This window comes from Chrysemys picta, chromosome 16 (genome assembly GCF_011386835.1).
Source record: "Chrysemys picta bellii isolate R12L10 chromosome 16, ASM1138683v2, whole genome shotgun sequence".
Lineage (NCBI taxonomy): Eukaryota > Metazoa > Chordata > Testudines > Emydidae > Chrysemys > Chrysemys picta.
In genome coordinates this window covers 12,927,598-12,955,316 of record NC_088806.1, presented here as the reverse complement: position 1 = coordinate 12,955,316, position 27,719 = coordinate 12,927,598, and the positions used below count along the sequence as shown (strand labels likewise).

Sequence of the window (27,719 nt, the reverse complement as noted above, 5' to 3'; positions counted from 1 at the left end):
CAAAAGTCCCTCTCGCTGGTCACACACTCCCAGGGGTAATAACCGTCTCTCTCTCACTCTTCAGCACGCCTGGTCCCCGTCAATCCCCCTTCGTTTTACTGCTCCCCAGTCACTTACTGCAGGAAGCGCCGTCCACGGGGTGCAGTAGATCCCGCCGCTGCCACCAGTTGTCGCGGAGTATTGGGGAACTCAGGGCCCTGCACCCCCGGCTTCCTGCGATTCACCATGACTCTCAGCCAGCCAGTAAAGCAGGTTTATTTGGATGACAGGAATACAGTCCGAGACAGGTCTTGCAGGCACAGGCAACAGGGCCCCCCTCAGTTAGGTCCATCTGGGGGTCCCAGGGCATCCCAGCCCCCCTTGGGAGGTCAGAGCCATCTCTCCACCCAGCTTCCAAGACTCTGCCTTCAGCGACCCCTCCCACAGCCTTCGTTCAGTTTCCTGGGCTAAGGTGTCACCTGGCCTCCAACCCCTTCCTGGGTTCTCATGTTACACGCTCAGGTATTCGCCTTCGGGCCGTCTCCCATCCTCCAATGCAGACTATCCGAGCCACACTCCCCTGTCAGCATTCACACACCACAGTAAGAACAGTCCCAGTTCGTCACAGCGGGGTGCTCCGGCCTGGGAGCGCAGACCCCTTGGCTTGCCGCGCCGGAGAGTGGAGCTGTTTGCCCACCCCTGCATTAGGGTGTGCCTGGGCACACCCGGCACACCCCGTGTGCACACTTATGCATACCAAGAAATAACAGCAGCAGCATGAAGGAAGGTCTCACCATCAGGGATGCAGGTGGCCACATGCGCTCTGTTTGACCACTGCCATTGCAGGAGAGAAGGTTTCAATGGAACTGAATACCCTGGCTCAGACAAAAGACACAGGAAGGTTTTGCTGTTCATAGATCGGTAGGAAATTGAGGTTGGGAAATGAAACACCCACATGGTGGCGCAATGCCCTAAGGAATGTGTGGAAGCAGAGAAAGAACTGACAGGAAGGGGATGCAATGCATGACAGTTCGTTAGCAAGAGTCAGGCTAACTGTAACCCTAATAACGCGAGATTTGTAGAAGCGAGGATTGTGTGAGGCGGGTGGGAAAGAACTGCGTGAGAAGTTGTTGCGACCTGGTATAGATAAGGTGTAGAAGACCTTGTGTAGATAAGGTATAGAAAATATTATATGTTGGCAAGAGTCAAAACAAGTGAGGAAAGAAGATATCAAGATGGCCTATGTATAAACAAAATGCAGCTGTCCCTCATTATTTCTGTAATGAAAGGTATAAATGCTTGCTGTAATTAGTTACCTGGGAGAGACCTGCTTAGCTCTCTCCCTCTGCACAATTGTGAGAGTTAATAAAGCATCTGACTTGCTGTACCTAAACAAAAGAGTGAGAACTCTGTTTTTCTCCGACAAATGAAAATGAGAACTGAATTAACGCCACTCATATGGTTTAGAAACAGTTGTTTATTTTGAGCACATGATAGGAAATGTTACATTAATTCAGACCCTGGGGAGGGCAGGGCTGAGGCTTCTTTAGCTCTTTGTAAAAACATGACCTTGTTTCCCAGAAAGGGAGAGAGGCAAAGCCCAGAGCTGCCTTTAGTCTCAGGCTGGGGTCTCCTGGGTGGTGGTCCCTTGTTCACGGCTGATCTCGTGGGATCCTTTTGCTGCAAAGGTTCCAGAGTCCTGGGTGGAGGGAGGGGGTCACCGCACAACCTGCAATGCCGGGGGGGGGGGAGACCCTGGAAGGGAAGGAAGGGACAGAAAACGGAGAGGAAGGAAACAGAGAGAAAACACCTCTTCTCTCTGCCCTCCCCCGCCCCCAGCAAGAAATGTTATAAATGGGGCAACTCCCCACCATGATCTGGTCTGGGATCTGTGGGGGATTTGCAGTAGAGGGAAGGTCCAGATTGGGGACATTCTCCTGGGACTACTAGGGGCCAGTGGCCATGGGGGGGGGAGGGTTGGGGGCACTGTGCAGGGGCCAGCTGTTACAGTGGGGGCTGGGTTCTGGTGGGCACAGAAGGGGCAGGGTTTAGGCAGAAGGGGTGGGGCGGGGGGTTAGCCTCCCCAAGCCAGGGGTTCACCCACCACCCACGTTTGAACTATCCTGCCTGGTAACAAGGCAGAGGCGGGAAGGTTTGATGGAAAAGGGTGAGAAACGGTCACATGACCATGAGGTAATCTATCTGGCAACAGGAGATGTACACAAGGGACTTGCGTGGTATGCTGGCTGCTGTCCGCTGAGGAAGCGGCCTGTATTTGGTCACGTGATCATTGAGAGGAAAACATCAACCACTTACCTGTTCCATCCCACCAAGCGGTTCTGATCCCTGGTGACGTGGTCCTCGAGGTCCTGATCCTAATTCCCTTGAACGAGAGAGAGAGGAAACACGAGCTGACTCCATCCACTCTAGAGCCATTTACAGCAACAAACTGAGTAACGTTAAAACTTTATTTGTTTGAGTCCATTTTGGTCCTAGTTGGGTCTAGGCGTCAAGCCTGCTTGTACTCTGTAAACCACTGAGCTGTTTTGTTCTATTTTGCATTTACCACCCCCTCTATCCTTTATCCTGCCCAGTTAATAAATCCCTCTCAGTTCATCCCTTTAAGACTGTTTTAGTTTAATTTTCCCGCTGCGACCAATAGGTGCCCGTGGGGCATGGGTCACTTGCTGGAGGAGTCTCTGCACCTTGCGGTTTTTAAACCATGCTTTGAGGACTTCCATAGCTCAGACATAGGTTAGGGGTTTGTCACAGGAGTGGGTGGGTGAGATTCTGTGGCCTGCATTGTGCAGGAGCTCAGACTAGACGATCATAACGGTCCTTTCTGACCTTAAAGTGTATGAAACTGTCTGGGATATATGGGGTGGGGGGCTGCACTGTGACAGAGGAGTGTAGGGTTCCCAAGGTGTCCTGAGGGAATGTGGAATTCAGAATCCAGGGAGTAAGGGCAGGGTGGAGGGGGGTTGGAGGTCCCCAGGGTGGCTGTGAAGGGGAACCCGGCAGGTTCGAGGGGGAACAGGAATTGGAGAGGGAAGCCTGGCAGGCTGTGGATGGCGTGAGGGCATGCAGTGCTGGGAAAGTGGGGCCCAGGCAATGGAGAAATAGGTTGGAGCCAACTGGGGTTGGTGTGTAGGGATCAGGGCCGGCTCTAGACACCAGCAAAACAAGCTGGTGCTTGGGGCGGCACATTTTCAGGGGCGGCATTCTGGCGCGGGCCATGCCGCCCCTAAAAATGTGCCACAGCCGCCGTAACTCACCTCCGCTGCTGCTGCTCGCGCACCGCTGCTCGCCCTCCCTCCCAGGCTCTCAAACCCGGGAGGGAGGGGGACATCCCGAGTGGCCGCGGCGCGCGAAACAGCTGATTCGTGCGCCGCGGCTGCTCGGGATCTCCCCCTCCCTCCCAGGTTTGAGAGCTTGGGAGGGAGGGGGAGACTAAGAGTGGTCGTGGCGCAGGCGCTGCTTCTCCCTCTCCCTCTCCCTCCCTCCCTCCTAGGCTTGAGAGCCTGGGGGGAGGAGGCAGGGCTGGGGATTTCGGGAAGGGACGGAGTTTAGGCAGGGCCGGAGGGGTGGGGTAAGAAAAAAAAACGGGGGGGGGCAAAATTGATTTTGCTTGGAGCGGCAAAAATCCTAAAGCCGGCCCTGGTAGGGATGGGGTGTCATGGAGGATGTTGGGGTGCCCTGAGACGGGGAAGCAGATAGGGTGCATCAGGAGAGCCAAGGAAAAGTCCAGGTAAAGGGGGCAGGTTGAGGTGGGGTGAGCAGAGTGTTAGCAAGCCTGGGGATGCGGGAGCAGGTTGGAGGATGTTGAATGGGTCCTGGTGGCTTCTCACTCCACGGTGGGAGACAGCACAAAACGCTCCATACCCCCTCCAAAGTCCAATCAGTGATGTAGGCAAAGACACCCTACATCTCTCACAGTGCACCCTTGTACCCTTTCCCCCTCGATCCAAGCCCCTGCTTAGTGCCTTGCCCCTGCTGTGACATCGCAATACAGAGCTGGGGCAAAAGGGGACCTGCAGACATCCTGGGCTGTCTCCCCTCCAGCACAGTACAGGTGGTTCAGAGTGAAGGGAAAGGGGAGGAACCTGCCCCCTCTTCCCACATGTTTAGTAGTTTGTGATGTAAAAATCCTGCTGTGACAGTACACATGGAGAAACAGATCTTTCTAGATTACTGAGATTCAGCGCCCATGACCTGTCCATGACTTTTATTAAAGTAACTATGACCAAAATCTTAGCTTAACAATGATAGGTCAACTTGCCATTCTCTTCCCCAACACATTAGTCCCCTGTAGTAAACATGACCCTACCCCCTCCCTAGCATGCTAATGATACTAAAATGACCTAAAAAAACCCCCTACTTATAAATCACTATTGGTTGGCACCCCATTGTCACCTGCATGTCTATGCAGCTGCTGGCCAAACCCTCCCCCCAAAATATAAACCCCACCTCTACCCGGAACCCAACCTTACTCTATAACCTGGTCCCCCCAACCCTAAACCCTTTAACCAATCCTCACCCCCACCCTAAACTCTAACTCTGAACCCAGCCTCTCTAAGCCTGACACCGCTTTAAGCCAGAGCCAGTTCCCTGCTCCCACCCTGTGCAACAACAGTGCAAACGCCCCAGGAATCCTGCTTCTTACCACCACTGGTTTTGAAATGAACCTTTTCTTCCTTTGCATTCCAAAAACCTTAATTGGCGTTGGATGGGTTATTTAGTGACAGGGGTTTACACAATGTAACTGTTTGCTATTACACTGTAACAGGATACAGATAAGTGAAAACAGTGCAAACAACCTTCCACTAGTTTTCAGGATGCTTAAACACCCAACACACTTCTACATTTAACAATCGCTTTGATCTATACTAATACACACATCAATTGGCCTGAATACACTCGGACGTAAGCTGCTCTGCCAGCGTCACGCCTTGTACAAACATTACTGCAATACCGTGTAGGGCAGCGTGACCCCCGGGGGCCTGTGAGCTGGTTTCAGGTGGTCTGTAGGGCCCCTCAGCTGAAGCCCGAAGTCCCCATGTCTCCCGCAGGACAGAAGCCTGAAGCCCCAATGCTCCCCACTCCACAAGGCAGAAGCCCTGAGCCTCCACGACCCAGCAGCTGTAGCCCAGAGCTGCCCCCCACCCAGCAGCTGTAGCCCAAAGACCCAAGCTGCCCTCCTACCCAAGCTGGGCCTTGGAGTTTTTATAGCAGGTGGGGACGGGGGGGCTCAGAAAGAAAAAGGTTGAGACCCCTGGTGTAGGGTGTGAACACGGGTGTTAGTCTGTCACAAGAGCCTCTTTCACAACTACCTTGGGAAACAAATACATGGACCTTTTGCCCATTTCTTCGTTAGTTACTGTGGAATTCTCTCCCCGGATCATCAGAGACAATATTGACATAAAACAACCGAGCAGCAGTGTGATTGTGTGCAGTCACTTCAGTTAGTTGCACAACTTGGGGTGTGGTCTAGTTCACCATTTCAGACTGGAGATTTAAAAGCAGTCGGTAGCATGTCCAATAGCTTGGAGTAGTCTCTCCTGTTGACCCAACTGCACTTGAAGTTTCTTCATGTCATCATGGAGGGAGCAGAGAAAAAGCAAAAATAAAATAAGAAATGACTAGTTCAGTAAATAGTCCTTTTCTCAAAGTCCCCAGTAAATCTGAGCTACTGTCTGGCAAATAAAATGAATATCTGATTATGTGACCAAATGTCGCTCAAAAGGAAAAACCCACATCACTCAAGATACATCCAGTTTCATAGAACTAGAAATTCCAGAGCGGGTTAAATATGATGACTGTAGCCTGATTTAGGGTGTGCTAATAACATTAATTTAATTATTTTATTAATTAAAATATTAATCGTTCTGGTTTTAGGCTTGCCAGTTTGTTTGATTAGAAGATAAGTTTTTGTTTCGAATCAGGCTTCCCCGAATTTACAAAGGACCAGGGAGGTATGACAGGAAGCTCACACTGAGACAGATATGGCCTTAAAGACTTTTTATTAAAATGAATAATAGTAAGTAAATGGTGAAATACCCAGAGTTACAATTGCATTACTGCTATTAAAAGAGACATATGATAATGTAGTATTACATGCAACAAAGCTTTGATTAATATACTTACACCCTCCCTCGATAACCTGGGGGTAAGAGACACAGGACCAGCCTTGCAGTTCAGGTTTCTCAATTCTTGATGCAGAGCTTAGAAAAACTAATGCTAAGAGCTAACTTAGGGTTTACTTGACGAACTTAAACTTAAAACCTAACAAACAAAACTAAGAATAAAAGCTTAGGGAAACCAAGCTTAGCCTAGTGCCCTTGACACTTAAAGTTTAAGAAGAACAAGTACAGCCTACTACTAGCAGTAGCCATCGTAGATAGACTAGAGTGAGTGAGTGTGAGGAAGATAGAGTAGTGAAAGTGATAGAGCGGAGTGGAGCGAAGTGAAGTCCTCTAGCGAGGTGGGTCACCTCTTTTATAGGGCAGGAGTGTCGGAAATCCTTCCTCCATTGCCCAAATTTTATTCCTTACCCACAAATGTTAGGGTACCCTTACCCCATAGGCTAGTAGGTTTGTGCGAATTGACGACACATATAAGCTTCCTTGTGGTGTACCTGTTAAATCTGTGGGTACCACATTAAAAATCCCCCTATGCCATTCTTCATTATCTATTGGTCTAGATAGAAGGTTATAGACATATGCGTGAATACTTATTTATTTAGGTAACAAGATATAGGTTAACTTTACTTTTCTGGGTAAATGGTCTTAATATAGATGTGTTAACTTTCCTTAGCTTAATATACAGAATATGGCCTGTAGGTCTCTTGCGTTACAGCCAAACTTACTTTAATATAAATCTATAAACCTATTTGCCAACAGTTGGAAACTAGGATTTAAACTCCAAATGATCTCACTGTATTTGACATCCATTCAAATTCCCCATCGAGGTCTGTGACACTTTCATCTCAGGGCTGGTCCCCACTTAGTCCGGACTTCGGACTAAGGTACGCAAATTCAGCTACGTTAATAACGTAGCTGAATTCGAAGTACCTTAGTCCGGACTTACCGGAGTCCAGACGCGGCCGGAAGTCTCCCCCCGTCGACGCCGCGTACTCCTCTCGGAGAGCTGGAGTACCGGCGCCGATTGTGGGCACTTCCGGGATCGATCCGGGATCGATTTATCGCGTCTTAACCAGACGCGATAAACCGATCCCAGAACATCGATTGCGTGCCTCCGGACCAGCCGGTAAGTGAAGACTAGCCCTCAGGCCCTAACTTACTGTTTTAGGAGCAAAGAAAATAAACTGTGATCCACAAACAGAGGGCTGAGAACCCTGAATCATAGGACACATTCAGTGGTGGAACTGTAGGAAGTGGAGCCAGTCTACATGGCTCAAAAAGAGGAAACACTGCAGGGGTAATTCAGAATGTGGGAATCCCTCCAACTCATCACTTCTTCAGGTGTCACAGAGGTTGAAAAAACCACTTTTTCCCCCGTCACAGAGTCACCAGGCAGTGCTCTGGAACTACTCCATATGAAGCCAGTCAGGACTCTGGGGGAGCATGTCTCCTCTCTCTGAGCACACTGTCACCAGGGCAAGAAGCTTACACATATGGTTACATTGAGGACATAGCTAATGTAACGCCAATATTTAAAAGGGCTCTAAAGGTGATCCCGGCAATTACAGACCGGTAAGTCTAATGTCAGTACCAGGCAAATTAATTGAAACACTAGTAAAGAATAAAATTGTCAGACACGTAGAAGGCCATAAATTATTGGGCAAAAGTCAACATGGTTTCTGTAAAGGGAAATCGTGTCTTACTAATCCAGGGGTGGCCAACCTGAGCCTGAGAAGGAGACAGAATTTACCAATGTACATTGCCAAAAAGCCACAGCAAATGCCAGCAGCTCCCGCCTGCTCCCAGCGCCTCCTGCCCACTGGCTCCCCGCCGGTCAGCGCCTCCAGCATCCCTCCTGATCAGCTGTTTTGTGGCATGCAGGAGGAGTGAGGGCATAGCAGGCTCAAGAGAAGGAGTAGAGTGGGGGCAGTCAGAGGTCGATCAGTGAGCACCCCCTGGCACACTGGGAAGTTGGCGCCTGTAACTCCAGCCCTGGAGTCGGTGCCTATACAAGGAGCCGCATATTAACTTCTGAAGAGCCGCATGTGGCTCCGGAGCCACACGTTGGCCACCCCTGTACTAATCTATTAGTTCTTTGAAGGGGTCAACAAACATGTGGACTAGGGGGATCCAGTGGACATAGTGTACTTAGATTTCCAGAAAGCCTTTGACAAGGTCCCTCACCAAAGGCTCTTATGTAAATTAAGTTGTCATGGGATAAGAGGGAAGATCCTTTCATGGACTGAGAACTGCTTAAAAGCCAGGGAACAAAGGGTAGGAATAAATGGTAAATTTTCAGAATGGAGAGGGGTAACTAGTGGTGTTCCCCAAGTGTCAGTCCTAGGACCAATCCTATTCAACTTATTCATAAATGATCTGGAGAAGGGGGTAAACAGTGAGGTGGCAAAGTGTGCAGATGATACTAAATTGCTCAAAATAGTTAAGATCAAAGCAGACTGTGAAGAACTTCAAAAAGATCTCTCAAAACGAAGTGATTGGGCAACAAAATGGCAAATGAAATTTAATGTGGTTAAATGTAAAGTAATGCACATTGTAAAAAATAACCCCAACTATACATACAATATGATGGGGGCTAATTTAGCTACAACTAATCAGGAGAATTCTTGGAGTCATCATGGATAGTTCTCTGAAGGTGTCCACGCAGTGTGCAGTGGCAGTCAAAAAAGCAAACAGGATGTTAGGAATCATTAAAAAAGGGATAGAGAATAAGACGGAGAATATCTTATTGCCCTTATATACATCCATTGTACATCCACATTTTGAATACTGCATACAGATGTGGTCTCCTCATCTCAAAAAAGATATACTGGCATTAGAAAAGGATCAGAGAAGGGCAACTAAAATGATTAGGGGTTTGGAATGGGTCCCATATGAGGAGAGATTAAAGAGACTAGGACTTTTCAATTTGGAAAAGAGGAGACTAAGGGGGGATATGATAGAAGTATATTAAATCATGAGTGGTGTGGAGAAAACGAATAACGAAAAGTTATTTACTTGTTCCCATAATATAAGAACCAGAGGCCACCAAATGAAATTAATGGGCAGCAGATTTAAAACAAATAAAAGGAAGTTCTTTTTCACGCAGCACACAGTCAACTTGTGGAACTTTCTTGCCGGAGGCGGTTGTGAAGGCTAGGACTATAACAGGGTTTAAAAGAGAACTAGATAAATTCATGGAGGTTAAGTCCATTAATGGCTATTAGCCAGGATGGGTAAGGAATGGTGTCCCTAGCCTCTGTTTGGCAGAAGGAGGTGATGGATGGCAGGAGAGAGATCACTTGATCATTACCTGTTAGGTTCACTCCCTTTGGGGCACCAGGCATTGGCCACTGTCGACAGACAGGATACTGGGCTAGATGGACCTTTGATCTGACCCAGTACGTCCGTTCTTATGAGAAAAATGGTACGAAACCCAACTGCTATTCAGCAGAACCTAGTGCAACGTGGGAACAACTGGGAATAAGCCAATCTGTCCCTAGTGGGGGAACCTGATGACTAACAATCACTTTGCAGTGGGAGGAAAAGTATAAACATGATGCTCCAAATTTGGTTAGACTAGGCAAAGTGATGGAGGTTGTGTCCAGTGGTGAGGAGATTTGCTACGTTACCCTGGACGCTATATGGGCTATTTTCTTTCTTGAAAAAATAGTTGTGTTTTTATATCAGGATTGCTAACTCAATCTAGCTAACTCCATGGAAAACCCTAGTGGAGTCAAAGCCCAGGTAGATTTAACCTCCATGTACCTAGTCAAGGTCACTCCTGGTTCCTCCACCTGGGACTGAGGGACATTCCTGTTGGAGGGACGCACACTTCCATGACACAGGAGTTGATGAAAAACACCATGGGCTTCTCTGGTGATAAATAAGAGAAGAGCTGTGAAGGAAGAATTTCCCACACTCACAGCATTCATAGGGTTTCTCTCCTGTGTGGCTCCTCTGATGTGTAATAAGATCTGAGGTCCGAGCAAAGGTTTCCCGCCCTCACAGCATTCATAGAGTTTCTCTCCTGTGTGGATTCTCAGATGGCGCATATGGTGTGATCTCCCAGCAAAGGTTTTCCTGCACTCAGCATTCATAGGGGCGCTACCCTTTGTGGATTCTCTGATGGCGAACAAGGGTTGAACGCTCAGTGAAGGTTTTCCCACACTCACAGCATTTATAGGGTTTCTCCCCTGTGTGGATCCTCTGATGTGCAATAAGGTGTGAGTTCCGACTGAAGGTTTTCCCGCACTCACTGCATTCATAAGGTTTCTCTCCTGTGTGGATCCTCTGATGTGTATTAAGGCCTGATCTCTGAGTGAAGGTTTTCCCGCATTCACTGCATTCATAAGGTTTCTCTCCTGCGTGGATCCTCTGATGTGTAATAAACAGTGACTTCCGAGCAAACATTTTCCCGCACTCGCAGCACTTATAGGGTTTCTCTCCTGTGTGTATCTGCTCATGGTAAATAAGGGCTGAGCGCTCAGTGAAGGCTTTCCTGCACCCACAGCATTCATACAGTTTCTCTTTTGTGTGACTCCTCTGATGCGCAATAAGGTTTGAGCGCTGAGTGAAGGTTTTCCCGCACTCACAGCATTTATAGGGTTTCTCCCCTGTGTGGATCCTCTGATGCATAAGGCGGCCTGATCTTCCAGCGAATGTTTTCCCGCACTCACAGCATTTATAGGGTTTCTCTCCTGTGTGACTCCTCTGATGGCGAATAAGGGTTGAGCGCTCAGTGAAGGTTTTCCCACACTCACTGCATTCATAAGGTTTCTCCCCTGTGTGGATCCTCCGATGTGTATAAAGGCCTGAACTGCGAGTGAAGGTTTTCCCGCATTCACTGCATTCATAAGGTTTCTCTCCTGTGTGGATCCTCTGATGTGTATTAAGCTGTGAGTTCCGAGCGAACGTTTTCCCGCACTCACTGCATTTATAGGGTTTCTCTCCTGTGTGACTCCTCTGATGTGTAATAAGCTGTGAGCTCCGAGTGAAGGTTTTCCCGCACTCACAGCATTGATAAGGTTTCTCCCGTGTGTGGATCCTCTGATGGCGAATAAGGTGTGAGCGCTCAGTGAAGGTTTTCCCACACTCACTGCATTCATAGGGTTTCTCTCCTGTGTGGATCCTCTGATGGCAAATAAGGGTTGATCGCTCAGTGAAAGTTTTCCCACACTCACTGCATTTATAGGGTTTCTCTCCTGTGTGACTCCTATGATGTGTAGTAAGCTGTGAGCTCCAAGTGAAGGTTTTCCCACACTGACAGCATTCATAAGGTTTCTCCCCTGTGTGGATCCTCTGATGGCCAATAAGGTGTGAGCGCCGAGCGAATGTTTTCCTGCACTCACAGCATTTATAGGGTTTCTCTCCTGTGTGGATCTGCTGATGGCGAATAAGGGTTGAGCGCTCAGTGAAGGTTTTCCCACACTCACAGCATCCATAGGGTCTCACTCCAGTGTGGATTCTCTGATGGTGTGAGCGCCTCCTGAACTTTTTCCCGCACTCAAAGCCTGTGTTATTTCTCTCTCCCGTCAGAATTCTCTGCTGGGCCGTAGTTTCCTTGAGCCCTCTGTGAGTTCCCTGATAATTAACAGATATTCCAACTTTCTGCGCTGGTTGGTTTCTCTGCCGCATCTCTGTCCCGTGCTGCCCCTGAGAGCCTTTTCCCTGCTCACAACTCCTGGACACACTCCCTGTGCATCTTTGCAATAATGCCCCCTGTGGTTCCACTTCATCATCTTCCTGCTGAGGATTCTGCTCCATGGTCTCTCTCACCATCCCCTCACCTGATGGGACAGAGAAAGAAAAACCTCAGAAAGCGGAAGGGAAAAAGGGGGAACAAACCAAGAGAATAGCTGGAGATGGAGAAAAAACAGGGACTGAATTTCCCCAAACTCTTCCCCAAAGGGGTGGGGGTGGGAGGGATCAATTCTGCATCCAGTTCCCATCCAAACACTCCCCAGGGAGAAGGGAGTTTGGGGAAGGAACTACTGCCAGGAGTTAGGATGGGTAGGAAGCCATGAACAGTATCTGCCCTGAGGGACCATCCTGAACCCAGAGACCTCACAAGATCTTTGTTGGGAATCCCAGCTGTTTCCTTCAAGCACTGAGTAGGTTTAATGATCCCTCACCCATGCCGCTGCCTCTCAGGATCTCTCTTTCCTCTGAGCCCTGGAGATCTGGGGCCCACAGCTCTTCCCCTCGTTCCAGCTGAGAGATGACCTCGGGTTTGGAAACTGGGAACCCTGCTCCGAGGAAAGAAGACCAGTGAGATCAGGTAACACGCAAAAGAAGAAGTTACTCAACTTGTGCATCAATGATGGTTCTTTGAGATTTCTCTCCCTATGGGTGCTCCACTGTAGGTGCTAGCACATTAAAAACAGCTGTGTAGACTGGTGGCTTTCCACACTATTGTGCCCCTTTCAGGAGTCTGATTTGTCTTGCGTACCTCCGAGTTACACCTCATTTAAAAACTACTTGCTTACAAAATCAGACATTAAAAATACAAAAGAGTCACCGCACACTGAATTGCTGACTTGCTCATTTTTACCATATAATTATAAAATACATAATTGGTATATAAAATTGTACTTACATTTCAGTGTATAGTATATAGATCAGCATAAGCAAGTCATTGTATGAAATTTTACTTTGTCCTGAGTTGGCCAGTGATTGTTCCATAGCAACTCTTGAAGACCTTTGCGGAACCCAGGGGTACACATACTTCTGGTATAGACACTGCAGCTCAGGCTTAAGAGACTGAGCTCCAGACCAATCTGCAACTGTTCTCTCTTTGTTGCCTTGTCTTTTTGCCCTGGATAGTAGCAAACTTAAGCCCAGTCTGTTTGTACCCTAGTTCCTGTGTCCAAAAGTGCAAGACAGTTGTATTCCCGTGTTCTGCTTCCCTCGAACCCAGTCATTACACATTAACCTCCACTCTTTGAGACTTCCATTGTTCAGTGTGCTGCATTCATATGGGAACAGTCCTTGATCGTGTTTCCATGTAAACGGAGGCAGGCCAATGCGACTTCAACAGGAATTACATCCCCATCCCAGAAGAGGAACTCACTCCTTCATACCCAGTGACTAACAAAGCAAATTGAGAGGGAAGCTGACCCATGCATATTTTTCATTAAAAAAAACTACTAAATAAAGCCCCCATTCTCCAGAGGGAGACAAAGTCAAAGTGAAGGGCTAGGATAATGAATCATAAAATCACAGAAACACAGGGGTAAAAGGACATCAAAATGTCAGCTAGTCCATCCTCCAGCACTGAGGCAGGACCAAGTATACACAGACCATCTGTCTAACCTCTTCTTAAAAACCTCCAGCGACCAGCATTCCACAACCTCTCTTGGTAACATATTGCTGTACTTAGCTATACTCACAGCTGGAAAGTTTTTCCTAATATCCAACCTAAACATCCCATGATGCAGAACAAGCCAGTTACAACTTCTCCTACCTACTTCTCCCTACCCTAACCCTAAGCAGGAGAGGATAAGAGAAGATCAGATTCCAAGACAACGACCACGGTCAGTGGTGTCAGACAGCCGACATGTCGAAGAGGAGGAGGATGGAGTGCTGGTTCTGAGCTCTGCCTAGGGACAGGTCATTAGAGACTTCAGCAAAAGCAGCCTCAGTGAAGTGCTACAATCTCTGACTCCCTGAATCCTTACCTTCCTACCCCCCACCATATCCTCCTGTGACGGGTTGGGTCACAGAGACGCCCTTGGGACTGTCACCTGAAGTGCTGGAACTATCTCTGAGCCCATAGCTCTGTCAGTTAGCGATGTGAAAAATCTCATCCCTACCTGACATAAATTGCAGCAAAAGCTGTAGTGTCGATGCAGTTACAGTGGCAAAAAAGTCCAATAAACAGAAAATCAAGGAAATTAAACGCCCATAAAGTACATTAAACAGAGTGAAGGTTGCCAAGTGCTGCCTCAGGCCCTTCCAGCACGTGGATGGTGGTGAAAAATAAAACCTCTGAAAACCAGGAAATGAAGAATTAAACTACACACCACCCCTGCAATGCAACCTTAACTCTGCCCTTACCCGCTAGCCCTGGAGCTGGCAAATGTCACTGGGAATAGGTCAGTAAGGATGGTGCAAACGTTAAACTATCCAAGGAAGGGGCCAAATTTCCATCTCTTGAAGGCTTCAAGTCAGGACAGGATGCCTTTCCGGAAGATGTTTTCATCAAACACAAAATATTCAGCGCACTACAACAGTAACCAGACGAAACTCCATGGCCTGTATTACACAGGAGGTCAGACTAGATGACCTAAGTCTCCCCGGCCTTAAATTTTTTGATCACCAGAAGGAAGGACTAAGAACATGCCACTGTGTGTTTTATGTTCCTCAGATTTGAGCCCCAGCATTTCTCCGCAGGCACTCCAGCAGTGTGCCCTGGGCCAGCTGTAGCTTTATATGAATGGCGGAGGGATTAGTTGGAGCAGGATTGTCAGCAGGCTGGTGCCGTACATGCTAGGGGTGTCCGGGGCTCAGTGAGTGGTAAGTGAAGGCAACGACTCAGAAGGAATCCTCATTGGAAGGGTAAAGAGGTCGTGACATTATGAAAGTCCAAGATGGATTGTGTGCAGTAGGCTCAGTGTCTGAGCGCAGGCCAGGGCAGGCACCTTCTGTTCCCTACATCGGACCTATCCCCAAGTTTTGCCTTAGCAAAGAGACGGTGTTAGCATTCGTGCTACTGCGCTCTGCTCCCAAAGTGTTCTGTCGCGGGGAGGGCAGAGTGCTGGTCTATGGGTCACTGGCCTATTGGGGTGTCGCTGAAACAGGGCAAAGCTGAGGGTGCACTGTGAACCTTAACTCTTCATTTCCCCTTTTAAGAACTGAGGGGACAGGAATCCTTACCCAGCGAGGTCACATTCTCATAGTTCTCCTGCATGACGTCTCCGTAGAGGGCTCTCTGAGCGGGGTCCAGCAGAGCCCACTCTTCCTCGGTGAAATACACAGCCACCTCCTCGAAAGTCACCGGCCTCTGGAAGAGCAAGAGTCCAACACTCAGTACCTGCTGCCCAGTGACAACCCTACCATTCACAGGGGAGGAGGGCCAATCACATGGAAGCTCTGGGAGGCAGGCAGGATCCCACACCCTCCCCATCAGAGCAGCCAGGAGGCATCAGGGTAAGGGAGAGAAAGAGAGAGAGAGCCCCTCACCCCTTCTAGCAGACAGAGATGGCAAGGGTCTTCACATTCAACACTCATCTATCAGCCAGAAGCTGATACAGGTGATGGAGCCCCCAGCAGGCTCCAGGGACAGCCCCCTGGTAGGAATCCCAACACCCTCCCCAGTACCAGCGGTTGGATGGGAAGGGATGGGGTGGGGTGTCTTCCCTGGGCCTCACTGGGGGTTGCCCTCTGGCTAGTAGGTTCAGACTCCAGAATTGGAGTCTGGTAAGTTTCCCCAGCCCAGTCCGGGGGGGGGGGGGGGGGGGTGTTTCCTCTTGACCAATTAGAGAATTTCCACCCACAAATCCCATGGTCTGTTGCTAGAATCTAGGCCCCACCGTAAACTAATCCCAGCAGGTTTGTCACACCTTCTCCCCCTCCCTTTCTCCACCCTGTGTATTTCCTGCCCCCTCCCACCTCCTGACCATCCCCAGAAGCACCCACCTCCTATGTCTTTACTGCCCTTCTCCCGCCAACAGGAGCCCACCAGCAACTCCCCGATAATCCCTACCTGAGCTGGCTCCACGGCAGCCATTTCCCTTCCCTGGTCCCTGGAAGGATGGGACGTAACACTGCAGCCTGTCAGGGCAAGAAGGGGACGTGTCAGAACAGGACAGTAACGTCACATCTCAATTCCCCCTGGCTCTTTCCCCACAGACTGATGTTCTCGACTCTACCATGCAAATAACAGAAATATTCAAAACACAATTAGTAACAGGGGGGAGGACGGGGGACTTTAACTACCCAGACACCTGTTAGAAAAGGACCCCGCTCGATATGCCCTTCCAGCTTGTCTGTGAACCACTGATAACTACTATGCACCCACCTAATGGTAGTTCCATCTCGGCTGTATTTCTCTAGTAAGGCTTTTGATCCTGTCATGCATGACCTTCTCCTAAACAAACTAAAGTCAAGATACACCATGTCTACTGCTTCCCCTCTATCCACAAACTTGTTACTCTGTAAAAAAAAAAAAAAAAAAAAAAAGCAGCTATTAGGGTGGTTTGACACGATTTGTTCTTGACAAACCCATACTGACTGTTATTGTCTAGGTGTTTGCTAACTGATTGCTTAATTATTTCCTCCATTATCTTTCCGGGTACTGAAATTAAGATGACTGGTCTGTAATTCCCCAGGTTGTCCTTACTCCCCTTTTTATAGCTGGGCACTATATTTGCCCTTTTCCAGCCCCCTGGAATCTCTCTTCCATGATTTTTTTTGAAGATAATCGCTAATGGCTCAGATATCTCCTCAGTCAGCTCCTTCAGCTTTCTAGGGTGCATTTCATCAGGCCCTGGTGACTTGAAGATGTCTACCCTAAGTAATGTTGAACTTGTTCTTTCCTTATTTTACCTTTGACCCTACCTCATTTTCATTGGCATTCATTAAGTTAGGTGTCCAATTGCTACTAAACTTTTTGGTGAAAACCGAAACAAATGTCCTTTAGCACTTCTGCCATTTCCACATTTTCTGTTACTGTTCCCCACCCACCCATTGAGTACAAAATCAGAAAGATGAACTCTCAAAATAAGTTGCACCTAGCAAGGGACATAGAAGGCAAGGGGGGAGAGGAGGGATAGCTCGGTGGTTTGAGCATTGGCCTGCTAAACCCAGGGTTGTGAGTTCAATCCTTGAGGGGCCCACTTGGGGATCTGGGGCAAAATCAGTACTTGGTCCTGCTAGTGAAGGCAGGGGGCTGGACTCAATGACCTTCAAGGTCCCTTCCAGTTCTAGGAGATGGGATATCTCCATAAATTAAATTAAATAAATTAAAGGTAGGGTACTACTTAAATCACAGGGGGGAGGGGGAATCATACCATTTTCAAGGGTTGGTCATGGCATAAATAGTGAACTTCACAGACATGTTACACACCCGCCAAATGTGCTATTTACATACTGAGTAACCCATGAAAAAGTGTGATTTCTCCACAGCATTTCTCAAATAGGGGCCCAGACCCAAAAGGGGGTTGCAAGCCTACTAAGGGGTCACAGTATTGCCACCCTGACTCCTGAGTTGATGCCGGCAGCGCCGCTGCCTGGAGCTGGGTGGCGAGAGAGTGGTGGATGCTGGCCAGTGCCAGCTCTGAAGGAAGAGAACTAGAGGTGGCTTAGAACTGCCACCCTTACCTCTGTTCTGTGGCGGTGCTGCCTTCAGAGCTAGGCACCAGCCAGCCGCTGCCGCTCTCCACTCTGCCTTCAGAACTGGGCAGCCAGAGACCCGATTTCATGGTCCGTGACGCAAATTTCCACCCTCATTTTTCTACTCCCCAGACAGGCTTTGTGCGTAATGTAATAGCTGAGTACCTAGTTAAGAAAAATCTGCGGGAATAATATAAATAGGTCTGCTGTGGTTTTTCTAAATTACGGCAATTAATAAAGGTCCACTATTACTTTTCTGCAATTTTCCAAGCCTTCTTTGCAACTCAACTGCAATTATTTGAAGAGCATCCCGCGATTCAGCAGGGTCTTAATTATTACTAACCAAGAAGAGGAAGACACAGGAACCACAATAAGGAAAGAACAAGTTAAAAATCTGTAGATACGTTAGATATATTAAAGTCAGCCATAAAATTCGTCTTAGGGTGCTCAAGGAATTAGCTGAGGCAATCTCGGAACCAATAGCAATTATCTTTGAGAACACCTGGAGAACGGTGAAGACTGGAGAAGGGTAAACATAGTATCCATCTTTTAAAAGGGGAACAAAGAGGACTGGCGAATAAAGTCAAGCCTTACTTAGATACCTGTAAACAATGGGTTTAAACTGCAGCAAGGGAGGTCTAGGTTGGACATTAGGAAAAAGTTCCTAACTGTCAGGGTGGTTAAACACTGGAACAAATTGCCTAGGGAGGTTGTGGAATCTCCATCTCTGGAGATATTTAAGAGTAGGTTAGATAAATGTCTATCAGGGATGGTCTAGACAGTATTTGGTCCTGCCATGCGGGCAGGGGACTGGACTCGATGACCTCTCGAGGTCCCTTCCAGTCCTAGAATCTATGAATCTGGAATGAACAAATGATTAATCAATTTGTAAGCACCTAGAATAGATGATAGTAAGGTGATAAGTTATAGCCGGCATGGATTTCCAAAACCCAATGCCAAGTCAATCTAATGTCCTGCTTTCACGGGGGTACTGGACACTGTAGACACGACATATCTTGATTTTAGTCAGGCTTTTGACACGGGCCTCCATGACATTCTCATAGCGAACTAGGGAAATGTGGTATACATGAAAGTGCTATAAAATGAGTGAAAATGTTGTTGAAAGGCTGTACTAAGACAGTAATCACTAGTGGTTCACTGTCCGACTGAGAGGATGTATACCAGGGGTCTCAAACTCAAATGACCACGAGGGCCACATGAGGACTAGTACCTTGGCCTGCGGGCCGCATCACTGACACGCCCTCTGCTGCCCCCAGCCCTGCCCCCACTCCACCCCTTCCATGAGGCCCCGCCCCTACCCCACCTCTTCACACACCAGGGGGTGCAGGAGGGGTGTAGAATGTGGAAGGGGCTCAGGGCAGGGGGTTGGGGTGCAGGAGGTGTGTGGGGTGCAGCAGGGGGCTCAGGGCAGGGGGGCAAGGTGCAGAGTGCAGCAGGGGGCTCAGAGCAAGGGTTTGGGGTGCAGGAGGCTCAGGGCAGGGTTCAGGACGGGTGCAGGGTGTGGCAGGGGACTCAGGGCAGGGGGTTGGGGTGCAGGAAGGGTGCGGCGGGGGCTCAGGGCAGGGGATTGGGGTGCAGGAAGGGTGCGGCAGGGGGCTCAGGGCAGGGGGTTGGGGTGCAGGAAGGGTGCGTCAGGGGGCTCAGGGCAGGGGGTTGGGGTGCAGGAGGAATTCGAGGAGGGCAGGCTCCATGCCTACCTTGCCCCCGCACTGGTCCAGGAAGCAGCCGGAACCTGGGGGGCGGAGGGCGGCACAGGGGTCTGTGTGTTGCCCTGGCCTCTCCTCCAGGTACCTTCCCCAAAGCTCCCATTTGCCGCGATCCCCCGTTCCCGACCAATGGGAGCTGCGGGGGGCGGTTCCTGGAAGCAAGGGCAACACACAGACCCCTGTGCCCCCCATCCCTCAGGTTCCGGCCGCTTCCTGGAGCGGTGCGGGGGCAGGGCAGGCAGGCAGGGAGCCGTCCTGTTTGGCGGCGCTTAGGACTTTCTGGGAGGGAGGGAGTGGGAGGAGAGGAGACGCGGCCCTTCTCCGCTCCTCCCCCTCCCGCCCAGAAAGTCCTAAGCGCCGCCAAACAGCTGTTTGGTGGTGGGGAAAGCGCTAGGAGGGAGGGGCAGGAGGCGGAGAAGAGGAACTTGTGCAATGCTCCCTTGTAAAGTCGCTGCTCTTCCACAGAATTTTACAAGCAGTGGACAGAGCAGGCAGCCAAACGACGTTATAAGGGAGCATTGCACAACTTTAAACGAGCCTGTCCCCGAAATGAGCAGCGACGTAACTTTGAAACAAGGTTAAACGGGAGAACGTTAAGTGAGGAGTTACTGTACTATGAGTCTATGCTGGGGAAATGTTTGGTCACTTGATTACAGCACTGACCAGCCCCTCCCACTAGCACTAAACCACCGAGACATTTTGAAACCCTCCCAGTAACAAAGTCTGGGAACCAAATGGGAGAGAAACACAGAACAAAAGCCGTGACATTGGGGGATTCCCCCTGACACTGTCCCCAGGCCAGCACGCTCCCATCGCTGGGGGAACAGGGAGAGTCAGGAACTGGCTTTTCCTCCCCCTGCACCTCACCTTGTTCATAGCACAGTGAATCTGCCCAGGGATGCGACAATAAGTGTGTGGGGCCGGTCAGAAATTGGGGAATCCCTCTCCCAATTATTTCTCCCACTGCCCTTTTCAGTCTCTCTCCTTTTTCTCCTTGTGTCTCCCTTCCCCCATCTCTCCCACTCTGGCTGACAACCAATCCTGGGGGTTCGCTCTCCTATGGCTGGATCGGCTCCTGCAATTACTAAGGGGAGGAGAGATATGGGGTGGGGAGGGGCTGTTTGTGCAGAGTCTCTCTCATGCCCATTCCCTGAGGTCTCTATGAATCACCTGGCGTCTCTGACTCAGATGTTGGGGTGGGCAGAGCCTTGGGTTGACCTATGGGGCTAATTACAGCTGGAGAAAATCCTCACCTTGGCTGGGCACAGAGGTCACTCCCCAGCCCCGATCCCGCTGGGGGAGCAGCAGCTGCTCAGCCTGGGCTCCCAGGAAGCTCAACCCCAATATCCTGAGGCGGAGAGAAACGGAGAGAAACTGAGTAACTTTCCCCCCTTTGGCAACAACTGAAACCCCCTCCCCACAGGGTCACATCCTGATCTTATCGCCCCCATGGGAATCTGGAGTCACTCCCTGGTCTGCCTCGCAGTGACTCCGGATTAACCCGCGTCTCAGCGAGACCAGAAACACGGCTCAGGAAGGAGGAGGCCGGACTCCTTTGAAACGGATCATTGCAGCAGCGGATCGAACCTTCTTCCGCCCCCCCCGAGAGAGATTCACAGCAACAGTTTTCCAACCCTCCCCCCCGAACCCCCCCATTTCACACCCTCTGCCCCCACCCCACCCCTGGCTCCGGGAGTCTCGGTCCAGCCGGTCCCGCCGGCCCCGCGCGCGCTGCAGCGTCCGGTGTCTCTCCGCCAAACACGGGGTGGGGGGCTGCCCTCACGCGCCCCGTTAACCGCCTCCGCCCGTCGGTTGGGCCAACGTCATTTCCGGTCCGAGATGCGTCAGAAACTACAATTCCCAGCCTGCCCCGGGGCGCTGCCGAACGCTCGGGCCCCGCCCTGTACCTGCCCCGTCAGACTCGCTGAGACCGGGTCAGACCCGGGAGGCGGGGTCAGTGGACCTGAGCCCGCACGAGCGCAGCCTTGGCTGGGACTGCGCAGGCGCGCGGAGCACGTTCGGCTCATTCTCAGTAGCACTCGCTGAAGCCGCTGCGCCCTCACTCTGCCCAGCCAGGGGCCAATCGCGTGGGGGGATGGGCGGAGTCTGGGCAGGGGTCGGACACTGACGGGGGGGGCGAGGGGGAATCAAACAGCTGGAGACGAGGGCAGGGGAGGAGCCAAGTCAGGGTTGGGGGAGGGGGAGCTGGGGCTAAGCGGGGTGGTGCAGAACCATGGCACAAGGACGGGGAGGGGGCTTTTTTATCCCCCGTCCCACAGCGCAGCCCCTGCTGCCCAGGGCCGGGGGCTTAAAGACCCAGGGATCCCTGCTGGCCACCAGGGGTTCCTGCCTCCCCCCGTGAGTGTGTGTGGGGGGGGGGAATAACCGGGGGGCGGCTGCCCCACTTAGCCACCAGGGGTCACTGCAGCAGTTGGGGTGCTATACACAGGCTACTGCCCCATGTGGGTGCCAGAGATCATCCCCCCCCACACACACACACACAACCTCTGTGGGGCTGGGGGATACACACAGAGCACTGCCCCATGTGGCTACAGGGGGCGAGGGGCTTACAGGGCACTGCCCCATGTACCTACCAGCAGTGGCGTAGCCAGGTTCTAACAGCAGGGGGAGCGAACACATAAAAAAAGGTGCCACCCGACATATCAACTTACTAATTACATCCACTCCCTCCCACTTCCTGCCCCCTGACTGCTCCCCTCAGAACCCCCAACACCCCCCCCCCCACTCCTTGTCCCCTGACTTCCCCCTCCTGGGACCCCTGTCCCTAACTGCCCCCCAGCACCCCACCCCCTAGCTAAGCCTCCTTGCTCCTTGTCCTCTGGCTGCCCCCTCCTGAGGACCCCCCCAACTGCCCCCCTAGGATCCTACCTCCTACCTGTTCCCTGACTGCCCCGACCCTTAGCCACACCCCCGCCCCCAGACAGACCCCCAGGACTCCCATGCCTATGCAACTGCTCCCCACCCCCTGACAGGACCCACAATATACACCGAGACACACCCCATAATGCAAAGTGGGGGGGAGGGGACCACGCACAGCTCCTGCCATTGAGGGTACATGGGCAGTTGCTTCTGCCCTAGCACCTGGGTTTAGTGTTTAGCCAGAAGCCTTTGCGAGCACTCAGCCTTTTGTTCCAGCCTTGGCATACCAAGAAATAACAGCAGCAGCATGAAGGAAGAGGAGAGCGAAGGTCTCACCATCAGGGATGCAGGTGGCCACATGCCCTCTGTTTGACCACTGCCATTGCAGGAGAGAAGGTTTCAATGGAACTGAATACCCTGGCTCAGACAAAAGACACAGGAAGGTTTTGCTGTTCATAGATCGGTGGGAAATTGAGGTTGGGAAATGAAACACCCACGTGGTGGCGCAATGCCCTAAGGAATGAGAGTGAGAACTGAATTAACGCCACTTGTATGGTTTAGAAACATTTGTTTATTTTGAGCACATCATAGGAAATGTGATATTAATTCAGACCCTGGGCGGGGGCAGGGCTGAGGCTTCTTTAGCTCTTTGTAAAAACATGACCTTGATTCCCAGAAAGGGAGAGAGGCAAAGCCCAGAGCTGCCTTTAGTCTCAGGCTGGGGTCTCCTGGGTGGTGGTCCCTTGTTCACGGCTGATCTCATGGGATCCTTTTGCTGCAAAGGTTCTAGAGTCCTGGGTGGAGGGAGGGGGTCACCGCACAACCTGCAATGCCGGAGAGGGAGGGGGAGACCCTGGAAGGGAAGAAGGGACAAAAAACGGAGAGGAAGGAAACAGAGAGAAAACACCTCTTCTCTCTGCCCTCCCCCTCCCAGCAAGAAATGTTATAAATGGGGCAACTCCCGACCATGATCTGGTCTGGGATCTGTGGGGGATTTGCAGTAGAGGGAAGGCCCAGATCGGGGGCATTGTCCTGGGACTACTATGGGCCAGCGGCCATGGGGGGTGGGGAGGGCTGTGGGCACTGTGCAGGGGCCAGCTGTTACAGTGGGGGCTGGGCTCTGGTGGGCACAGAAGGGGCAGGGTTTGGGCAGAAGGGGTGGGGCTGGGGGGGTTAGCCTCCCCAAGCCAGAGGTTCACCCACCACCCACGTTTGAACTATCCTGCCTGGTAACAAGGCAGAGGCGGGAAGGTTTGAAGGAAAAGGGTGAGAAAGGGTCACATGACCACGAGGTAATCTATCTGGCAACAGGAGATGTACACAAGGGACTTCCGTGGTATGCTGGCTGCTGTCCGCTGAGGAAGCAGCCTGTATTTGGTCACATGATCATTGAGAGGAAAACATCAACCACTTACCTGTTCCATCCCACCAAGCGGTCCTGATCCCTGGTGACATGGTCCTCGAGGTCCTGATCCTAATTCCCTTGAACGAGAGAGAGGAAACACGAGCTGACTCCATCCACTCTAGAGCCATTTACAGCAATAAACTGAGTAACGTTAAAACTTTATTTGTTTGAGTCCATTTTGGTCCTAGTTGGGTCTAGGCGTCAAGCCTGCTTGTACTCTGTAAACCACTGAGCTGTTTTGTTCTATTTTGCATTTACCACCCCCTCTATCCTTTATCCTGCCCAGTTAATAAATCCCTCTCAGTTCATCCCTTTAAGACTGTTTTAGTTTAATTTTCCCGCTGCGACCAATAGGTGCCCGTGGGGCATGGGTCATTTGCTGGAGGAGTCTCTGCACCTTGCGGTCTTTAAACCATGATTTGAGGACTTCCATAGCTCAGACATAGGTTAGGGGTTTGTCACAGGAGTGGGTGAGATTCTGTGGCCTGCATTGTGCAGGAGCTCAGACTAGACGATCATAACGGTCCTTTCTGACCTTAAAGTCTATAAAACTGTCTGGGATATATGGGATGGGGGCTGCGCTGTGACATAGAGTAGTGTAGGGTTCCCAAGGTGTCCTGAGGGAATGTGGAATTCAGAATCCGGGGAGTAAGGGCAGGGTGGAGGGGGGGGGTCCCCAGGGTGGCTGTGAAGGGGAACCCGGCAGGTTCGAGGGGGAACAGGAATTGGAGAGGGAAACCTGGCAGGCTGTGGATGGCGTGAGGGCATGCACTGCTGGGAAAGTGGGGCCCAGCAATGGAGAAATAGGTTGGAGCCAACAGGGGTTGGTGTGAAGGGATGGGGTGTCCTGGAGGATGTTGGGGTGCCCTGAGATGGGGAAGCAGATGGGGTGGATCAGGAGGGCCAAAGGAAAGTCCAGGTAAAGGGGACAGGTTGAGGTGGGGTGAGCAGAGTGTTAGCAAGCCTGGGGATGCGGGAGCAGGTTGGAGGATGTTGAATGGGTCCTGGTGGGGGGCACTGAAGGAGAAGCTGTGTGCATTAGCTCGAGTGGCCACCTGGGGTCACTAAGCATTTCCCACATTGAGCAAGAATGAAACCTGGTGGCCAATCCAGGTAATGCACCAACCATTTCCCTCATCAAGGGACAGGGACACTATGTGGCCATTGGCTCTAGTGCACAAAGCGTTTCCCTCATGGAGCAACAGTGACACTGGGAGAGGCAAGTGAGGGACTTGGCCAACACACTACAGGAGAGAGAGAGAAAAGGAGGGAGGGAGAAAGAAAAACATTGGAGAAAGATAAGTCGTCCTACTACATCCAACCTTCCGCTGCGGAGGACACACTGCTCCTGGCCAGAGAAATGAGCAGCCCCTGAAACCGGGAAAGTTGTCTCCCTTTTAACCACAGCTCGTCAGGAACCTTTTCTTACAAACCCAGCCAACGGAGCGACCCTACCTGGAGCCAGGTGAGCCATGAGCAGAGGCCTCACCAAACCAGACACTCTCTCACTGACAATAGCAGCTGCTCCGCTCCCATATGGACGGCTTTTGCGTGGCCTCAACAATTCTCGCGGTCTCGTCGCTCTGGCTCCCTTCCCATCACATGAGGGCAGTAGACTCTGACGCGTGACTTCTCTTCCCTAAGCCCAGCACAAGGGGGAAAACAACTAAGTTACCATTTTGGCAATTGGGGTTGGTGTGTAGGGATGGAGTGGAACCCCCAGTGGCCTCAGTTGGGCACATGGCAATGGGGGAGGGGCTCTGGCTGGGAGCCCAAGGTCAGGGGCTTGGGGGGGAAGGGGGCCGGGGGGACCGAGGCTGTGGGGCAATGTGGGGGTGGGCAGAAGGATTGGGGATTCCAGTGGTGCTAGGAGGGGGGGTTGGGGCAAGGCCTAGCTGGGGTGAAGTGGGGGCAAATTGGTTTAGGGTCCACTCAGGGGCCTGTGCAGGGGCAGGAGGGATGCAGGGGGGGAGGCGAGATGAGGGGATTTTGGATGAGCAGGGTGTGTGGGGGTGCAGATGTCCCAGGAGGAGGGAATGAGAGGGGTCAGGGGTCTTTATCTAGGTGAGTGGGGGAGGGTGAGAGTGCCTGCGGGGTAGGAGCAGGAGGTGAAGTGGTTTCAGAGTAGGAAACTGAGACACATAAGCCAAGGGGGGAATGGCTAAGGCTGCCCCCCGTAACCTACTGTCCCCAGTCCTGGGGGTGGGTGTCACCCATCCCCCTCACTGTGAGGTTGGCTGCTCCCCTGGGCAGCACAGCTCAGGCATGCTCTCTCTGTTGCACATATAGAGGGCACTTCTCAGAGCAGCTTCTGCTTCCCCCCCACCCCCTGGCAGCTCGACATTTCTGGCTTCTCACTCCACGGTGGGAGATAGCACAAAACGCTCCATACCCCCTGCAAAGTCCAATGAGTGATGTAGGCAAAGACACCCTACATCTCTCACAGTGCACCCTTGTACCCTTTCCCCCTCGATCCAACTCCCTCCTTAGTGCCTTGCCCCTGCTGTGACATCGCAATGCAGAGCTGGGGCAAAAGGGGACCTGCAGACATCCTGGGCTGTCTCCCCTCCAGCATGGTACAGGTGGTTCGAGTGAAGGGAAAGGGGAGGAACCTGCCCCCTCTTCCCACATGTTTAGTAGTTTGTGATGTAAAAATCCTGCTGTGACAGTACATTGGAGAAACAGATCTTTCTAGATTACTGAGATTCAGTGCCCATGACCTGTCCATGACTTTTATTAAAGTAACTATGACCAAAATCTTAGCTTAACAATGATAGGTCAACTTGCCATTCTCTTCCCCAACACATTAGTCCCCTGTAGTAAACATGACCCTACCCCCTCCCTAGCGTGCTAATGATACTAAAATGACCTAAAAAAAACCCCTACTTATAAATCACTATTGGTTGGCACCCCATTGTCACCTGCACGTCTATGCAGCTGCTGGCCAAACCCTCCCCACAAAATATAAACCCCACCTCTACCCGGAACCCAACTTGAACCTTACTCTATAACCTGGTCCCCCCAACCCTAAACCCTTTAACCAATCCTCACCCCCACCCTAAACTCTAACTCTGAACCCAGCCTCTCTAAGCCTGACACCGCTTTAAGCCAGAGCCAGTTCCCTGCTCCCACCCTGTGCAACAACAGTGCAAACGCCCCAGGAATCCTGCTTCTTACCACCACTGGTTTTGAAATGAACCTTTTCTTCCTTTGCATTCCAAAAACCTTAATTGGCGTTGGATGGGTTATTTAGTGACAGGGGTTTACACAATGTAACTGTTTGCTATTACACTGTAACAGGATACAGATAAGTGAAAACAGTGCAAACAACATTGCACTAGTTTTCAGGATGCTTAAACACCCAATACACTTCTACATTTAACAATCGCTTTGATCTATACTAATACACACATCAATTGGCCTGAATACACTCGGACGTAAGCTGCTCTGCCAACGTCACGCCTTGTACAAACATTACTGCAATACCGTGTAGGGCAGCGTGACCCCCGGGGGTCTGTGAGCTGGTTTCAGGTGGTCTGTAGGGCTCCTCAGCTGAATCCCGAAGCCCCCATGTCTCCCGAAGGACAGAAGTCTAAAGCCCCAATGCTCCCCGCTCCACAAGGCAGAAGCCCTGAGCCTCCACGACCCAGCTGTAGCCCAGAGCTGCCCCCCACCCAGCAGCTGTAGCCCAGAGACCCAAGCTGCCCTCCTACCCCAGCTGGGCCTTGGAGTTTTTATAGCAGGTTGGGGGGGGGGGGGTCAGGAAGAAAAAGGTTGAGACTCCTGGTGTAGGGTGTGAGCATGGGTGTTAATCTGTCACAAGAGCCTCTTTCACAACTACCTTGGGAAACAAATACATGGACCTTTTGCCCACTTCTTCGTTAGTTACTGTGGAATTCTCTCCCCGGATCATCAGAGACAATATTGACCTAAAACAACCGAGCAGCAGTGTGATTGTGTGCAATCACTTCAGTTAGTTGCATAACTTGGGGTGTGGTCTAGTTCACCATTTCAGACTGGAGATTTAAAAACAGTTGGTAGCATGTCCAATAGCTTGGAGTAGTCTCTCCTGTTGACCAAACTGCACTTGAAGTTTCTCCATGTCATCATGGAGGGAGCAGAGAAAAAGCAAAAATAAAATAAGAAATGACTAGTTCAGTAAATAGTCCTTTTCTCAAAGTCCCCAGTAAATCTGAGCTACTGTCTGGCAAATAAAATGAATATCTGATTATGTGACCAAATGTCGCTCAAGAGGAA

The 27,719-nt window shown here is 50.9% G+C and overlaps 2 protein-coding genes across 5 annotated transcripts in view; one reads left to right on the top strand and one right to left on the bottom strand.

Moving 5' to 3' along the window:
• Positions 1-27,719, top strand: part of LOC135976036 (nascent polypeptide-associated complex subunit alpha, muscle-specific form-like) — a 1,165,876-nt gene that overhangs the window by 862,544 nt on the left and 275,613 nt on the right. The window lies entirely within an intron of this gene.
• LOC101952842 (zinc finger protein 260-like) lies at positions 5,983-22,526 on the bottom strand. Of its 4 annotated transcripts, none has more exons than XR_010593142.1 (7): positions 20,859-21,018; positions 20,431-20,525; positions 15,823-15,890; positions 14,994-15,120; positions 12,251-12,364; positions 7,270-11,905; positions 5,983-6,970 (listed from the first exon to the last, which is right to left on the bottom strand). XR_010593142.1 is itself a non-coding variant. In XM_065569704.1 (7 exons), exons 3-7 carry the CDS (start codon positions 16,151-16,153, stop codon positions 10,224-10,226), a joined length of 2,007 nt encoding a protein of 668 aa, XP_065425776.1. In that variant the 5' UTR covers positions 16,154-16,271; positions 20,431-20,525; positions 22,394-22,526; the 3' UTR covers positions 5,983-10,223. The 4 variants fall into 4 exon arrangements, 2 of the variants coding, with proteins under 2 accessions (XP_065425776.1, XP_065425778.1); XM_065569704.1 differs by lacking the exon at positions 20,859-21,018 and adding exons at positions 16,138-16,271; positions 22,394-22,526 and having other exon boundaries at positions 5,983-11,905; XR_010593143.1 differs by lacking the exon at positions 12,251-12,364 and having other exon boundaries at positions 20,961-21,008.